At 44.5% G+C, this 19,115-nt stretch overlaps 1 protein-coding gene across 10 annotated transcripts in view; it reads right to left on the bottom strand.

Annotated features, from left to right (window-relative positions):
* Nucleotides 1-19,115, bottom strand: part of NCAM1 (neural cell adhesion molecule 1) — a 255,338-nt gene that overhangs the window by 29,590 nt on the left and 206,633 nt on the right. For all 10 annotated transcript variants that reach the window (XM_048827255.2, XM_048827247.2, XM_048827256.2 and 7 more), the window contains one exon: nucleotides 424-548. In XM_048827255.2, coding sequence (XP_048683212.1) covers nucleotides 424-548 — 125 coding nt within the window. The remainder of the gene's footprint in view (nucleotides 1-423; nucleotides 549-19,115) is intronic.

Here is a 19,115-nt window from a genome sequence, read left to right as displayed (position 1 = left end):
GGCCTATTCAAAATGTTGCTGGCTATTATGTTTCATAAGAACATGAAGTTAAAAAAATAATAATCGATGTGCTTGTTATCACCCATAGCAGTGGAGCCAGGGGGAGAGGGAGGAAGCAAAGGAAATGAACGGTCAAGGTCAAAGTCAAGGAGAAAGTGGTGAGCTAAGAATTTTCTGCTAAACTCCGTGTATTTGAGTGCCTGTCTAATCCAATGCCACCTCATTTGTCTGTTGAGTCCAACGGTCATTTCCTGATGCCTAGACTGCAAGCTCCCTGGGGTAGGGACTGTTGTGCTTTGTTACTTGTCTGAATAGCACCTAACACAGTACTGCCCTGGGTCTTGACTAGACTTCCCAGGTGCTATCTAAATACAAATCAACAACAAAAACAGCCCAGCAGCCTTGGCTATTGGTCATACTTACAGCTTTGTATTTGATCAGATAGTGTCTGATTGGGGAGCCTCCATCATCCTGCTTGATAAGGTTCACTTTAATGGAGTTCCCGTCTTCTCCAATCTGGCCCTCCAGTTTGGGTGCGCTGGGTTCCCCTGAAATAATGGTTTGACTCGTATTTAATTTCCAGCCACTTCATAAAAATAAATACATAAACAAACCAAAGCCAGTAAAAGTGCACCGTCATCCTGAAACGCTTATGGGCAGGTTATCTGCTCCACTCTGGCTCACGTTCGCATGGAAACGCAGGTACACAGATGTGAGAACGCATCCCCGTGCTCCTGAGAGATTCTAATATTTGCAAGGGTTAGAATTTTTAGCAGGTATTTGTGCTTACAAAATTCAGGTGAAATTTTGCATGTGCCTAACCAGAGGTAGGGCAGAAGCTGGGCTTAAAATATAGCTCCTTGGTGTCTGCGACTCAGAAGCAGTTTTAAAGGTTTTCATTCTGAAATTCTTATGTTAAACAGCAACAAAACAAAGTGAGTGAGAGTCTGTCAAACCAGCAGGGCCACTCTTCTGAAGTACACACAGAGCAACCTCTCTGCTGAAAGCGTCTAGTTCGCCTCTCCACTGAGAGACATGTTCCTCCTATATCATTTTTCCTGGGTCTGCACACTGAATGCTTTTCAAATTTGAAAAAAATCTCAGGATTCTCCCTCACCCTGCACCTTGTACTATCATGTACAGCAGTGAAAAGTGGGCATAAAATATTACTGCATTAGAACAGAAGCATTTTACACTCAGTTTACATTGGTGTAAATGACTACACAGGATGCCCGGCAATGGGGAATCAGCCCCCTTGTCTCCAATTTAGTAATTTTTAATTTTTTTTTTTTAAAGAGAAAACATTCTCCTGATTTGCAGCTCAGGCCAAGAAGAGGATAATCTCCTCCCTAAGACTTTCATTTACCTAGGGCCATTTCCTGCCATTCACAAGTGGTGGTTCTTGTGATTCTCAAGGCAAATGGTGAGTCAATTCCTGCCTATCACATTTGTACAAGACCTGCAGAGGACACTTCCCCACCCCCAAACAGTGAACATTTCCTCCTTGTGCTTTTATAATATCAACTCTTCTGCACAAAACAAAAATTAACTCACTTGACTTAATTATGTTGTTACATGTGCTAGCTCCCATCTAGAGAGAATGCAGCTAGAGTCAGATTTCTGTGTACACATTCCCTGTAATACTCCCTTGGGTATTTCTCCAGGTTTCAGCTGTTTCTAATTCATATTGATATTATTTACCCCCTGAAGTCTGTTTGGAACTGGCATTACCACTATTTTGTTGTTTATTCGTGGATTCTAAGGCGAGAAGTCACCATTGTGACCATTTAGGTTTGACTTCCCGTATAACACGGGTCATAGAACTTCTCCAAAACAATTCCTAGAGCAGATCTTTCAGAAAAAAAACCCATTTAATCTTGACTTTAAAATTGCCAGTGATGGAGAAACCACTATGATCCTTGGTAAATTGTTCCAATGTTTAATTATGCTCTCTGTTAAAAATGTATGCCTCATTTCCCATCTGAATTAGTCTAGCTTCAACTTTGAGCCACTAGATTGTGTTAGACCTTTCTCTGCTCAACTGAAGAACCCATTATTAAATGTATGTTCCCCATGTAGGTATTTACAGACTGTGATCAAACCACCTCTTTTGCAACAAGAGAAGAAAAAAATCAATGAATACAATTTTCCAAACCACTTAAAGGATTTAGAAGCCTTAGTCTCATTTTTAAAAGTAACACAGTCACTTGGGAGACCAATTCCCACTGACTTTCAATGAGATGTAGGTGCTTTTGGAGATTTTACTGTTCATCTTATTGAGAGGCAATGGGACTTAGGCTCCTAAATTAATTTGAAAACAGGACTTACTGTAAAATTTTGAAAAGTGCTTAAGTGAATTAGATGCTTAAGTCCCAATGTAAGTCAATGGGTGCTTTTGAAAATTAAACCTACAGGCACCTAAGTAACTTTAACGCTTTAGAAAATGTTATCCCCAGTCTTGCTGAAAGTGAAAAGGACATGGCTCTATTCTGTACTCGTCCCCTTAGAATCTGAGTGCTTAAATCATTCTTGAAAATGTTACTTCGGCAATTTAGAAAGTGTTACCCAATGTCTTTGTGGGCATCCACTCCATGCTAGTCTGAGTCTACAATTAAAGACCCAACTCCCAATTCCATGAATCCAAAATCCATAAGGACGACAACTCTGGAAGTTATCAGTGGTGGGGTACCAAGATATGACAATGACTCACTATTAAGACTCAAATATTTGTTGTGTGAATAATTTTGGCTAATGTGATTAAAACATATGCTATGTTAAAGAGAGCTAGCACTGGCCTTATATTATAAGTGATGGAATACTGTCAGTCTACAGGTTTTAATGATAAACCAAACCAGACTTCCATCTATTCCAGAAAAAGCAATGTGACTGGCAGGGACTTTGTCTCCTTGTGAAGTGAGCTCGGGCAAATGCAGAGCTACAACATCACAGTAATCATTTCACTGAGAAGCATGCACCATGAAAACACTCACTGTCTTCTCCTTTCCATAGCTTCTGCATCAATGGGGTTTTTGTGCACATCCCCTCCAGAAACGAGTGTTCCCTCAACCCCCCCTTATTTGTTATGGCATGTTTTCTGCAGACTTAGTTCCCTTTGGCACATGAAGGAAAAAATAAAAAGGATGCATGATGCAAGTGCCAGTGGAAGCAGGGAAATTTTCATGAAGATAGGCTTAAAAAATACTCAAAAATAAATCTTGCCTCAGCCATTGTAGAGAGATGCATATAAAGTACACACAGATTTTGCTTCCTTAAAGAATTACTAATGAAGGCAGATGAGTCAGTCCAGAGAGTAACAGAATCCTGGCACTACGGACTAGCTACCAAGTACAGGTCTACACTGAAAAGCGGATCTGTGAAATTGGCACCTTCTTATTCAGCAGATCTTCTCCCTGAAAACTTTTGGGATAAACCTATGTTTGTAACTACTTTCTACTCCTCTTACCCTTGTGGATTCAGCACTGCTAAGAAAAAATGAGCTGGATTCTTATTCAATCTCATACTTCAAATAGAACTATTAACCATCTCCAGTGCCAGTTTCTGCCCTCGGTTATCCTGTGCAGCCCCACTGAGCTAAGGGTGGCATGTGGCTCACAGAATTTTGGTTACTGGGGAAGTAATGCATGAGAAGTAAAAAATCTGAGCTTGACTCTCAGATCCCAGCTTGAGTTTGCAAGGCTGGAACCTGGAAGAAAAAAAATGAATATCTATTGTAAATTGAGCAATTTACTGTGGAGTCGCTCCCGGGCAGGTTTTCAATGGGAGTTAGGCACCTTGGTGCTTTGCCTATCTGCTTCTTATGGCACCTAAATACCTTTGAAAAGATTTTAAAACAGAAGAATTAATGAACTATCTGATCTCAAATCTGCAGCTGCCATTGCCTGAAAGAGCATTGGACTTAGAGACCTCAGACCAGGAGGAGAAAGGATAGGCCACTGGGTAGGGAGATCGCCTACAGCTTGGAAGAGCTGGGATCAATTTCTCAATCTGCCAAACGTTCTGAGTGAGTTTGGGCAAATCAGTTAGTCTCTCCTGGCCTTAGCGCCCCACCTGTAAAACTGTTCTCACCATGGGGTCTTTTGGACATTAATACATTCATAGACATTTAGGTCAGAAGGGACCATTATGATCATCTAGTCTGACCTCCTGCACAACGCAGGCCACAGAATCTCACTCACCCACTCCTGCGAAAAACCTCTCACCTATGTCTGAGCTATTGAAGTCCTCAAATCGTGGTTTAAAGTCTTCAAGGAGCAGGAAATCCTCCAGCAAGTGACCCGGTGCCCCATGCTACAGAGGAAGGCGAAAAATCTCCAGGGCCTCTTCCAATCTGCCCTGGAGGCAAATTCCTTCCCGACCCCAAATATAGCAATCAGCTGAACCCTGAGCATATGGGCAAGATTCACCAGCCAGATACTACAGAAAATTCTTTCCTGGGTAACTCAGATCCCACCCCATCTAATATCCCATCACAGGCCATAGGGCCTATTTACCATGAATATTTAATTACTAAAACCATGTTGTGAGGCACCTGGATACCAGTGGGGGCTATATAGGTGCTTACATATGAACAGCCATACTAGGTCAGAACAAAGGTCCATCTAGCCCAATATCTTGTCTTCTGACAGTAGCCAATACCAGGTGCCTCAGAGGGAATGAAGAGAACAGGTAATCATCAAGTGATCCATCCCCTTTCGCCCATTCCCAGCTTGTGGCAAACAGAGGCTAGGGACAGCTAGATAGGTGTGATACTCACAGGGATTCTGGTTTAGTGCAGCACTGCTTTATTGCTTTAGTGCAGCACTGGAGAAGTGGGATTTGCCTTTAAAATGTCCTTTTCCTCATGTGCATTATTTAAATATTCCTGCGCATAAGGTTACAGGATGTTAGCTATTAGAAATCATCTCTCTTTTAAAGATACTGGGCCACAATATATTACACGGATAGCCCCCATGTGTCCCTTGCCACTGCAAGTCCACGTCCAATTGCTGGCTTGCTAGCTTTGCCACACCACTCTCTGATTCTATATTGCCTCCCTGCAATCTGCCTGCCAGCTGGGACAGCATAATGATGGAAGGTTAAATCAATAAAAACCCTCTCAGCATGCTGTACTCCACCTTTTTGGGACAAATTGATTTACATCTGCTCTGCCATTTGCTCCTGATGACGTGCCTTTGACTGCTCTGCAGTATTTCAGCCCACGATGAGCCATTACCGCCATTAAATTACTTTGGATACTTGTGACCAGGATTAATTTATAAGATGAACAAAAAGAAAGAAAAGAAAAATACCAGAGAGCAGCACGAAAACTCAGGCCTGTAACATTGAACAGCAGAGCCTCGAAAAGGGCCTGATGCAAAGCCAATGAAAATCAAAAGGAGTCTCTCCCTTGACTTCAGTAGGGTTCAGATCATAGCTCCATTGACTGCTAACATGCACACCATATAATTCACACTCAGAAAAGCTGTTCCCTTCTCTTTTCTCAGCAAAGATTTAACAGAGAGGGCAGTTCTAAGGTCTTGTAGTACTAAGATTTCCATTACTTCTGCCAAAGATATTACAGTGCATTTGTTACTAGTATATTACAAAGCGGTGTTAAAAATAATGGAAAATAAATTACAGTTGTCAAAATAAATGAACAAAGTACATTGTGAGAGGCATTATCCTAGACTCTTTATTATTCATAAACTCATGGGTAATTTACATTGGGTCTTCCATTAATTAGTGACTATTAATGAAGATGTCTTGCATATCCATGTAGTGCTAATCCCAGGTTTAGAATGCCAGGGTATGTAAAGGGCCAGGCAAACTATTATGGTTTCACTAAAAATGTTTTAATAGCTGAAATTATTTATAGATTTCCTGCATGTTTCTATTTCTCGGAAAGATACTCTGACTTCATTATGGATAGTTTTAGCAAAACCAATGCTATAATTATTTGTAAATTAGAGTTTACAATTCAGCTGCAGTCGGCAGGCAGGGCTCCCAGCAAACTCCTAGGACTAATTATACTCTATCATCTGGTCTCCTTTTGGAGCCCTAATTCTTGCAGATACTTTATCTAATCATTAGAAAAAGCATCTCTGTCAACTATAATTATACAAATGTTGAACACTCTTTTTGGTATGAGTATTTATTTATTTGAGCGTGTCTTAATGCAAACCACAAGGGACTAAGAACAGACACTATATATGAGAGGCAGGCAGTTCTCACATGCAGCTCTTCTCATTCCTAACCTGCAGCATCCCTGCTATTCCAGCTTTGAGCCCCGCACAGCTCTGTACCTCCATCTGAATGTGCAACACTCCCTGTAGTTCCAATCATAAAAGACTGATCCCGGACCACTGAAGCTATGAAAATCTTAAAATAACATTTTGCCACAATTTGGTGTGATTGTCAATCTCTGCTCAAGAGAGGCCCGTGGCTGGAACAACAGGGAGTGTTGCACATTCAGATGGAGGTACAGAGTTGGGCACAGGGTCAAGTTCAAAGAACGACAAGGCTGAGGCATTAAAGACAGAACATTTGTGACCAAAAAGTCTGATCCAACATCCTCAATAGGAAACTCAGATCTATAGTTTGCTCGTCAGATGTTGTTCTGTTAGAAGATCCCAAAACACGTGGTGGTTAATAACCCTGTAGGCTTTATTAGGATACAAATGCACTTGGAAGTTTAACTGTAGCCAATTACTAGGAATTTGCAGGATGTCCCTTGATGGGAAGAGCTCACCTTACATTCTCATGTTTATCAGTTTGGATTTTGATTCAGATATTTTTCACCAACAAATCAGAACCCTAGCTTAGTTGGATGACCATGCCAGGAGCAGTCACTAGATCACTGGTCCAGTTTGAAGCAAATGACACACAGAAAGAGTTTTTTAAAACTCCACTAAGGGTTTCCCCTGGTCTACAGCACAAGGGCTGCCTTATGTTTGGGCCTATGCACTACTGCTGGATATGCACTCATCATAAAAAAGGACAGGATTTGATGAACTGATTACCAAACTGGCCGTCTAGATTTTAATCAAAGGCGTTTGTTATCATTGCTGCCAGTTTCCTGAGACCATATGTTTGCAAATCTCATTTCAGCTTCGGTTTCTCCAGGAATTATTAGTGCTTGGAGAGTGAATGCCATTACACAGAGTGCAAATTAAAGGGAAACAAATGAATGCTCACAGCAAATACATATTTAGTTACTTCTCCTGGGCATCCTGAAAACACCAACAGCTTAACTGATCAATTCTTTTTTGTTCCCTCCCCATTCCTAAATGAATGCACAACCAGGAAGATTACTACTTGTCATTATTGAGTTGATTCAAGTAAACGAAGCTATTACAGAAATAATTGCACCAAGATTATTAACCAATAATTAACCAAGACCAAAGCAAATGTCTTGCCCGACCAAGCTGTTATTTAAAGGGAGTTTAAATGCTTTTCCAGACTAGCAACTGGCTTCAACAACAAACCGGGGCACCTATCGCTACTTATTATGCTGGACACTGAGCCATTTAGGCGCTACTGAAATATCCATGAGCTGCAATGCTTAGTCCTGTCCCCACACTGTGGCATCTTCGGCAAACTTGATCAATGGACCAGTAGCTAACACCAGGGATAACACCAGATCCACACGTCACTGTTATTTCCTCCCGCCATAACCTCACAATGAAGAGACTATATTAATACATGAATAGATCTGAAGGCCAGAAGGAACCATCTAGACTGACCTCCTGTATAACACAGGCCAAAGAGTTTCACCCAGTGATTCCTGCATTGAGCCCGACAACATGTGGTTGATCTAAAAAACATCTCTTAGAAAGATGTCCAATCTTGATTTAAAGATTTCAAGTGATGGAGAACCCATCATATCCATTAGGAAGCTGTTCCAAAGGTTAACTACCCTCCTATAAAAATTATTTCCAATTTGAATTTGTCTAGTTTCAACTTCCAGCCACTGCATCTTGTCAGGGCTCGTTCTGCTAGGCTGAAGAACCATCTACTACCAGAAATGTTCTCCCCATGTAAGTACTTACGGCCTATGACCAATGACAATCAACATCATGTCTGAAACCAAAAAAATCATAATAGTGCAAACCCAGGTGAAAAATATTCACATCTCTATCCATATATATTTCACATATTTGTCTCAAAAAGACAGGTGTAATCCATACACAGGGGCTGTAAAATAAAAGTGTGTTAGTACGTTTCAACCAAAGAAAGAAGAAGTTTAGTGTAAAAACTTTAGTCCGGCAGAACCAGCAATCCTATCATGAGTCAGAGTGTCAGTAGCTGAAGAGAAAAGGTCATTGTAAGATTAGAAAGAACTCATGCTCAGAACATGCATCTCATCCACATGAAGAGGGCTGGCAAGCAAGGGTGCATTAGAGGAGTGTTTATACACATGCCAGTCAAGTTCCCATTTACATTGTGGCTCCTATGGATACTTCAGAAACTTGCTTACGCTTGTGCATTTTGGGCTCCTTATTGGAAACCCCCTTATAACAACTCTATGGGCCAGTCTAAGGATATTCCTCAAGGGAGTCATTTAAATAAAGTATTGAGCCTGTTAGACTTGCTTTGTATAATCAGTTTACAAACACAATCTGCCCAGGGAGGAAAGCCCTTTGGGGAGATTCTGCAGGGGCAGTGCTGCAGGATGGGAAGGGGTTCTGTGCTAGCTCTGGAGATAAACCACGAGATGAGACCTTTGTGTCCATATAGATTCAATAGCTCCAAAGGACACATAAGGGGACAGCAGCCTTTATTTCAGCCCAGAGGCTAGAGTATTAGCCATGCAAATGGGGGTTGCACGTGTTACGGTGGGTAATTTCCAAGACCCATGTGCTTAATTCCCCACAAGACAGGGGTGAATTTCACCCAGGTATGTAAAACATACAAGTTTAAAATCAGTCTCCACTACTCTGCCAATCACTGGAGATAGGCAGGCTTATCCCAGGTCTGCATTTGCCCCCGGGTGTCTGCTCCAAGAAGTGGAACTAGAAGTAAGCCCAGAAATGCTTTAACTGTGAGGATGAATTAATAGCTGCAGACGGGAAGTGATGCTTGTTCTCTTTCCCAGGGCTTGTCCTATTTCCAGCTGATCGCTCTCTCCTGAGTTGAATGTGAGAAGAGCTTGGGTAGCTCTGGGGGAGCCCAGCAGTTTACAGGGCACCGAATACACTGTGACCAGCAAGGCTCTTCCCAGCATTTCATCCTGCCACTGCACAACACGACAGGTTAAGAGTAAACTATGTCACAGTATGGGCATCTTGGGCATCCCTGTAAGCACTGCACTACTTCTTCCAGCGTCCAGGTCTGTAACTTTGGGAAGGAGAAAAACCAATGCTTGGCTCTGCTAAGAATGGCAAAAAAGCATTCACATCTAAAGTGAATCAGCTGCCTTTCTTACTCCAGGCACCACCATCTCAGAACAGATCACTGCTGTAGCCACACTGGTTTATCACTTCCACAGCGGCCCACACCTTATGTTTCATAATGCATCTGGACAACTCAACAGGGCTGTACATGTGTGAAGGGGGCATTTTTGACTATCCCAAGATGCTGATCATTTGCACCATCATGAAGCATAAAGGTTCAGTCTTAGCTTTTATACATAGCTAATGTAGTGCAGATATCATTCCTAGTCATGTCGTTCTTGAATTCTTTTCTGATTCTTCCTAAATAAGTAGCGGCAGTAACATCCTGCTGCAGTGAATCCCACAACCTGCAAAAATGCTTCCTCGTATCTTTGTTAAATAGGCTGCCTTTTTTTTTTTAAATCAAGTGCTTCCTTGATCTCACGTTGGACCCACGTGGTCAGGATTTTCAGAAAAGGCCAGTGACTTTGGGACACTGTAAATAATCCCTATCTCTTATATAGCATTTTTCATCAGTAGATTTCTAAGTGCTTTACAAAGGGAGGTAACTATCATTTCCCCCTTTTTATTGGGATGGGGAAACTGAGGCACAGGGAGGTGACATGACTTACCCAAGGTCATACAGCTGGCCACTGACAGAGTAGGAACAGAACCCAGATCTCCTGAGTCCCAGTCCATTGCTCTATCTTGAATGGCTAAAATGGGTCTTATTTTCAGAAAGTGCTGAATACCTGCCCTCTGAAGAGCAAGGCCTTTTAAGACAGCTCTAATTGGGCACCTGAAAATTGAGGCACCCAGTGTCATCAGTCAAAACACTCAGCCATCTGGCACTAATGCGAGATCCAGCATCTTTATTTCTCAGCACACACAATTATAGTCTGGTTATCTATTTCATTTTTTGCAAAATGTGATCAAAGGAGCAGCTCACTTCCTTACCCTGAGCCATCAGGTAAATGGGATTAAATTGTGACAAAGGCTGCCACAATTTGAAACACTGAGCAGCCACATCTACACAATCAAAGGCATCAGGAGTAGTAAATACACTAGGGTTGAGAGAAAGAGAATAGGAAAGAAGGCTCCGTAATGCACACAAGAGAAGCAAACGAAAAACAAAACAAGAACAAAAGGACATGCAAAACGAGACAGCCAAGTCTTCATTCCTCATGGATGTCGCCCAATCAGTTTTAAGAGCGGGATGAGGGGCTTGGGGCATTGGGGGAAAGGAAGGGACTGCTTCCATGCATGTGGTAAGGTTACTGGTGTTAGTTTTGTTTCCTAGTAAAACCCCAGCCCAAATGCTTTCCTGGCAATGTCCCAAAACAATAAGATGATTTAGAGTTAATGGGTAAAGAGCCAATTGCTTTGTGAGTTTCCAAACAATTTATTTGCCTTACCAGGGAAGCAGAAAAGCAGGGGTTTCCCCCTCTCTTTACAGTGTGCATGGAGTATTAAGTGAGGTTGCAACAATCACAATGTTAAATTAATTATTTTCTGGCTGCCATGAGCTTTAATTAGAAGTAATTTTATCTCCTTAACTGCAAGGATCAACCATTTGCTTCCTGATTTCCTGGAGACCACCAGTTGCTGTAACTGTTAAATGGCTCTGATCTGGATTAATTCCCTTTCCTGACTGTGACAGATATTGTGTAGGAAGGATACAGTACTTTGGCAGGTGATGACCAGCAAAATATAACTTCAATGGCATTACTTCCGATGTACAAACTTTAAAGCTTGGGCACTGATTATAGTGGTGGGTGGGTGGGGGTGTGCGTGTGTGTGAATATAGGTTTCTAAAAACAGTTTCCATTCTTGCCACATTTATACTTTTCTCATGATAAGAGAAAGTTCTGGTTTATGTTTATAAATGGACTAGCTTTTGGGGGGTTTTCATAGGCTTTTTTATTTTGTGCCTTTTCATAAGTTAAAAAAATTAGGGTCATCTAAAGAAAATCATTATCAGAATTGTATTTGCAAAGAAAAGGTCAACAAAATGTTGCAACAGTCATACGGAATATGCTGCTTTACACTAGCTGAGGATCTGGCCCATATTTTCAAACAAGCGTTAAGTAAAATTCAGAGGACAAAATCCCATCCCCACTGAAAACAATCGGAGTTTTCCCACTGACTTCAATAGGGCTAGGATTTCACCCAGAGTATGCTTCCAAAGATTACAGTGTTCCCAGACAGCTGATTCTGTTGTGTTCTCAGACTGAATGAATCGAAAGATTAAGCCGTAGGTTTTCTGCACATAAAGCTATCTTTCTAGCTCAGCGCAGATGGCTGGCTTTTAGTTCTTCACATGCAGATAACAGGTGGTGAGCAATCTCTCCAAAAAGTTTACAGAAGAAATTTTGAGCAATGGAATTTAGAGGTCCTTAATTGCCGGGGGTTTTTAATTCCCCTGAGATCTAGTCAACCAATCAGAACAAAGTTTTTTACCTTCTGTTCACCAGCGTGGACGACATCATCAGCACCATGCAAGCCACATGACAAAGTCACATGATACGCACGCACATGATTGGTTGAAAGGAAAGTGGAGGAGGTCACATGGAAAATACAAAAAATTAAAAAACTGATGTAAACAATGGGCAAGGGAAAAAATCAACAACAGAATTACAGACTAAATAAAACAGAAACAAAATTAAAATTAGCCAGTATATATAAGAAACATTGGGGAGACAGTAAAATTGCCTGGAAATAGAAGAATATTAAACCAGAGAAAACACTGAGTTATGACACCAGTAAGTGTTAGGCATAGCTGCATAACTGCTTATTAATACCAAGTCAAGGAGCGAATAAACATTATTGAAGTGAAGGACCGTTGTCCCCGAACTTGGACAGCAGAAGGAATCCACAAGACTGTTGAAAAGAAAAAGGGAAGACATGTTATTCAGTAACAACCCACGCACAAGAGGAGACAAAGAAACAGTCATCGCCAATGGTCTAGCAAGGATGGACTTTAGCATCTCGTATTAATTGAGCCTCGATTTCTGTAGGAACAAAAATCTTTCTTAATAATAAGAAAAAAATCCATTCATTACTGGAGGCTGAAGTTGCTAATCACTAAAATGCAACCACGACTTGCTAAGTCCAACAATCAGTTCTGAAAGTACATAAGCTGTATCTAATGAAACCAGCCTAAAGACTCAGAAATAGATCAAACAAATCATACCAAAAAAATCCCAGTGATAATATGACATGGGGGCAGTCCATGAGTAAGGTGTTGATTTGCACTGAAAGTTAATGACACGTATGGCACAAGGAAGACATGGACATTGCTAAATGGAGAAGGGAAAGTGAACAGATTATGCAAGGAGGGAATCCAGGACAGGAGGGAATGCTGGACTGGAGTCCATTAAACCTATTCTTGGGTTCCCTCTGCCCAAATTATTGTCCCCTTTAAACTTTACTGTCTGCATTAAAGTGTTTACCTGTCTTTGATTATACTTTGGGCGGTGATTCCCAATCACGTGAAAGCTACTCTACACCCTGCAATGTAGCCTTAGTATAACTGAGAACTAAGCAATTGGTCTTCTCGGTGCTATTACTTGGCACGATAGGACTTTACTACTTGGGCAAGGAGCAATGGTTAGAAAACAACAGAGAAAACAACATTATAATCTTTTTCTATTGTGACAAAGTTCCTCCTCTACCTTGGTGGGTCTTGCGTTTATTGGAGAATTTGCTCACCTCGGAGATTCTCGGCAGCCCTCAGTTTGGCCGTTTTCATGAACCCACAGTCCAGGTCAACTCCTCCTGTGTCTGACCAGGAGTTGGGAGGTTTGGGGGGAACCCAGGCCCGCCCCCTACTCCGGGTTCCAGCCCAGGGCCCTGTGGAATGGTGCTGTCTAGAGTGCCTCCTGGAACAGCTGTGCGACAGCTACAACTCCCTGGGCTACTTCCCCATGGCCTCCTCCCAACACCTTCTTTATCCTCACCATAGGACTGTCCTCCTGGCATCTGATAATGCTTGTACTCCTCAGTCCTCCAGCAGTCCGCATTCTCACTCTCAGCTCCTAGTGCCTCTTGCTCCCAGCTCCTCACACGCACGCCACAAACTGAAGTGAGCTCCTTTTTAGCCAGCCTTAATTGATTCTAGCAGCTTCTTGATTGGCTGCAGGTGTTCTAATCAGCCTGTCTTAATTGTCTCCAGAAGGTTCCTGAGTGTTCTGGAACCTTCCCTGTTACCTTACCCAGGGGAAAGGGACCTATTCAACCCGGGGCTAATATATCTGCCTTCTATCACTTCCCTGTAGCCATCGGGTCCGACCCTGTCACAAATTCCCCCGCTCGACTCAATGCCATGGGGTTGGGCAACTTGGGACATCAGGCAGTGTACTCGTGACAAGCCATCTGCATTGCCATGGTGGCTTTCAACCCGGTGTTGTATGGTGAATTGGAAAGGTTGTGGGGACAGGAGCCATCTGGTCACCCTTGCGTTCTTCTCTTTATTTCACTGCATCCACTGGAGGGTGCATGGTCAGTCACAAGGGTAAACCATCATCCCAGAAAGTAATAACCTAGTTTTTCCATGGCCCATTTCACAGCTAGGCACTCTCTTTCAACCACGGCATACTTCTGCTCTCTTGGGAGGAGTTTCCTGCTGAGGTAGAGGATTGGGTGTTTTCATCTCCGACCATCTGCGATAAACCTACTTCAGATGCATCTGTTTGTAAAATGAATTCTTTGTTAAAGTCTGGGGTTATAAGCACAAGGTTACTGCAGAGGGTTGTCCGTAGATCCATGAATGCTTTCTCTGTGTTATCTGTCCACGTCACCATGTCTGGACCCCGGGCTTTTACCAGGTCTGTCAGGGAACTCGCTCTGGTAGCAAAATGGGGAATAAATCAATCGGCAGCACCCCACCACACCCAGGAATGCCTGGAGTAGCTTTTTCCAATTCAGCCGGGGCCAATTTTGGAGAGCCTCTAGTTTGTTTAGTTGGGGCTTGCCCATGCCCCTTCCTACAATGTAGCCAAAGTATTCAGCCTCAGCTAGCCCTATAGCACACTTGGCTGGGTTGGCTGTGACGCCAGCCCGTCTTAGCGGGTCCAGAACCGCTTCCACCTTTTCTAAGTGTGTTTCCCAGTCAGGGGTGTGAATAATCACATCATCATCCAGGTATGCCACTGCATAACTGGTATGGGGCCGTAGGAGCTTGTCCATAAGACGCTGGAAGATGGCAGGTGCCCCATACAGTCCAAAAGGAAGAACCGTATATTGAAACAGACCCTCTGGGGTAGAGAATGCTGTCTTTTCTTTTGCATCTTTGGCAAGGGGAATCTGCCAGTATCCCTTTGTTAAATCAAGGGTGGTCAAAAATCAGGCATTGCCCAGGCGGTCAACTAACTCATCGATACGGGGTATGGGGTATTGGATTTGGATCTTTCACTCAGCTGGCGAAAGTCATTACAAAACCTAGTGGTGCCATCGAGTTTGGGCACCAACACAATCGGGCTTGACCACTGACTGTGGGACTCTTCAATGACTCCCAGCTCTAACATCCTTTTCACCTCTGCCTTGATCTCCTCCCTTTTTGCTGCTGGGACCCGATAGGGCCTTAAAGTTACCTTTGCCCCAGGGTCTGTGATAATGTGGTGATATGCTTCGCTGGTCCGACCTGGTTTGGTTGAAAATACGTACTGGTATCGGTTGATCATCTCAGTTACCTCCTTCTTCTGGTTTGGTGTCAGATCAGTGGATATCCTGATCTGCTCCTGCATGTTATTTCCCTGGATCACGGTCTCTTGGGCCACTACACATGCCTCTCGTTGGTGCCAAGGCTTTAAGAGGTTAATGTGATAAATTTATTCTTGTTTCTGGCGTCCTGGCTGCCACACGTTGTAGGTTACTTCCCCCATAGGTTCAACCACCTCATAGGGCCCCTGCCATAGGGCCAAAAGCTTGCTTTCTGCCGTGGGTACCAACACCACCACCCAATCCCCTGGTTGGAATTGTCGGACTTTTGCCTGATGATTGTAATGGGTTCACTGGGCCTCCTGCACCTTTTCCAAATGTTCCCATACAATAGGGGCGACCCAGGCTATCCGATTTCACATCTGCAACACATGGTCAATTATATTTTCTCCCCTCATTGGGTTCCTCTTCCCAGATTTCTTTTGAAATATCTAGTATGCCACAGGGGTGGTGTCCGTATAATAATTCAAAGGGGGAAAACCTAGTTGAGGCCTGAGGTACCTCCTGGATTGCAAACATAAGGTAGGGTAGTAGGGTGTCCCAATCCTTCCAGTCTCGACTTACCACTTTCCTTATCATTGCCTTGAGGGTTTGGTTAAACCATTTCTACCAGCCCATTGGTCTGCGGATGATAGACTGAAGTTCTCAGGCTATGTTTCTGGAGCAGCATACAGAGGTCCTTCATTAGCTTCGACATACATGGAGTACCTTGGTCTGTTAATATCTCCTTTGGTAGCCCCACTCGGGCAAAGACCCCCACCAACTCTTTAGCTATTGTTTTAGAGGCTGTGTTCCACAGGGGAATGGGTTCTGGGTAGCGAGTAGCATAATCCAGAATGACAAGTATATACTGGTAGCTCCGTGCTGTCTTCTCCAGTGGTCCCACTAGGTCCATGGCTATTCGCTCAAAGGGGACCTCTGTGATGGGAAGGGGTACTCAAGGTGCACTCAAGTGGGGATGGGGACTGTGCAGCTGACACTCTGGGCAGGACGCACACTACCTCCGCACTTCTTCACATACTCCGGGCCAAAAGAATCATCGCAGGACCCGTGCCAGGGTCTTCTCTACCCCCAAATGCCCCTCCAAAAAGATGACTATGGGCCAGACTTAATACAGCATTCTGGTGTTTTTGAGGTACTAGGATCTGCTGTATCTCCTGACCCTGTACTGGTGGAACCTGGTATAAGAGAGTCTTCTTCATTATGAAGTAAGGTCCTGGTCCCTGGGTTTTTCCTTCCACGGGGACCCCATCTATTTCGGTCACCTCCTTCTTAATGTTGTTGTACCCTGGGTCTTCAGTCTGGTACCGTCCAAAATTTCCTCTCCCGGGACTAATCTGCCCAAGATCTAGGGGGCCAGTCTCTGTTGCCTCTACTGGTTCAGAGGCGTTAGGGTGTGGGTCAGACTCGGGTGCTTCTCCCTCCTGGGTGGCCTCCTTTTCAGCTGCTCGGGTCCGCCTCCCTACGAGAGCAACCCTCTGGCTTTGGGCCAGTATTCAGGTTCCCAAGGCCTTAGCTGCCCTCCTTTTCTTTTTCAACTTTCTACCCTGTCCGGGAGTGGAGAACAAATCTGGGGATATTTCAGAGAAGACTAGGGGTTGACAGTCTATTGTGGATGCCTCACTAACTTCAGGGCTTCCCCCTTTCTCCAATTCCTCCACCAGGAGTGAGTCTCCAAACCCTAGGAAGTCCCTCCCTATGAGCACTGGGTATGGGAGTTTAGGGACTACACCTACTGCTACCTCAGTAGTCTTTCCCTGAATCTTGATTTTTACTGGGATGGTGGGGTAATAACCAACTGTCCCATGGACGCATGTTATCCCTGCACACTTAGCCCACAGCAGCTGACTACACTTCACGAGCTTCCCAGAGACAAGCATGATAGCACTCCCTGAATCAACCAGTGCTGTGGTCTCCACTCCATTTAGCTTCACTGGTCTAGTGTACATATGTTGGGTTCGTGAGACCCCCCACAAGGTGGATTAGAGAGCATAGGTCTGCCCAGATCCCCAGGTTACACTGCATAGGCTCCTCAGTATTGGGACACTGTCAGCTATGTGTCTTCACTCCCTGCAGGCGTAACATCTGTATGGAGCCCTAGGCGTTCCCTGGTCTCTTGGTTTGGGTAGTCTAACATCACGATCCTCTTCCCCCTCAGTGCTCTGACTCTTTGTGGCTTCTGGTGGTCCTTCAGCCCCTCTCTTTTTCTACCTGGGCTCTCCTGGTGGCCCAGTCACCTGACCTCTAGGGCTTGGTGCTGCTAGTTTAACCCAGGGTGCTTCTTCCTTAACCGGTCGGGTCAGCTCCCTCGCCGTCCTTTGCCTTTCTACCAGCACGACAACCTCGTCGCAGGTGGAGGGTTCGTTTTGGCTTACCCAGGTGCAAAGGTCTGGCGGTTGTCCTCTCATGTACCAGTCGATGACAAGAACCTCTTGTATCTCCTCCGGACTCTGGGACTCAGTTCGTAACCACTTTTGTGTGAGATGGATGAGGTCATATAATTGGGACCACGGGGTTTTGTTTTCCTGGTACCTCCACTCATGATATCGCTGGGCCCGCACTGCAGTCTTTACCCCAGATTTGGCCAGGATCTCTGCTTTCAGCTGAGGGTAGTCTGCCGCAGCCTCTTCACGCAAATCATAGTAGGCCTTCTGGGCCTCCCCACACAGGAATGGAGCGACGATGCCAGACCACTGTTCTTGGGGCCAAGCGTCCTGCAGGGCTGTCCTCTCAAAGGCCAGGAGGTATGCCTCTACATCATCCTCCCGCGTCATTTTCTGCGGCCAATTGCTGGCCCGCATGATCTGTGTCCCATCATGGCTGCGGTTCAGCTCTGTAAGGGCCTTTACCTGGTTTACCAGTTCCCGCAACATAGCCTGATCTTGAGCAGCCTGGTCCATCAGCAGGCGATTAGTCTCTTGCTGCAGCCGCACTGCCTCCTGTTGGATGGCTGCCTGGACACGGGTAGCCTCCTGCTGGGAGGCCGTGGCTTGTATCAGTGCCCGCACTCCCTCCTCCATTGTGGTGAGAAAGAAAAAAACCTCTCCCGCCCCCCCCCTTTTTTTTAAAAAAACACCCTCCTCCTTCCACCACACTGTGTATACCATATCCCACTTCTTTGTGACAAAGTTCCTCCTCTACCTTGGTGAGTCTAGCGCTTATTGGAGGATTTGCTCGCCTCGGAGATTCTCGGCAGCCCTCAGTTTGGTTGTTTTGTGAACCCACAGTCCAGGTCAACTCCTCCTGTGTCTGACCAGGAGTTGGGAGGTTTGGGGGGAACCCGGGCCTGCCCTCTACTCCGGGTTCCAGCCCAGGGCCCTGTGGAATGCAGCTGTCTAGAGTGCCTCCTGGAACAGCTGTGCGACAGCTACAACTCCCTGGGCTTCTTCCCCATGGCCTCCTCCCAGCACCTTCTTTATCCTCACCATAGGATCTTCCTCCTGGTGTCTGATAATGCTTGTACTCCTCAGTCCTCCAACAGTCCACGTTCTCACTCTCAGCTCCTAGCGCCTCTTGCCCCCAGCTCCTTACACGCGCACCACAAACTGAAGTGAGCTCCTTTTCAAACCCAGGTGCCCTGATTAGCTGCCTTAATTGATTCTAGCAGCTTCTTGATTGGCTGCAGGTGTTCTAATCAGCCTGTCTGTCTTAATTGTTTCCAGAAAGTTCCTGATTGTTCTGGAACCTTCCCTGTTGCCTTACCTAGAGGCTAATATATCTGCCTTCTATCACTCTCCTGTAGCGATCCTGGCCCGATCCTGTCACACTATGTAATTATGCCATGCTCACAATTACAGAAATCCAAGTGGGCAGACTACAGATACACTCCTCTGCCTGCCTTCTGAAAGAAGAGGTTTTGCTTACAAATTACAAGTATATGTATTAATTATTATGACAAATTCACAGGTCTTGCATTTCATGAAGGAGGTGGGGAGCTTAGTGGTCACTGCTGGTTCTTCTGGAAGGGAGTTCCATGGCTGTAGGATAGCTGCTGAGGAGGGTATGTTTCCAAATTCCCTATCATCT

This window comes from Caretta caretta, chromosome 22, assembly GCF_965140235.1.
Source record: "Caretta caretta isolate rCarCar2 chromosome 22, rCarCar1.hap1, whole genome shotgun sequence".
Taxonomy (NCBI): Eukaryota; Metazoa; Chordata; order Testudines; family Cheloniidae; genus Caretta; species Caretta caretta.
This window is presented reverse-complemented; position numbering and strand designations above follow the sequence as displayed.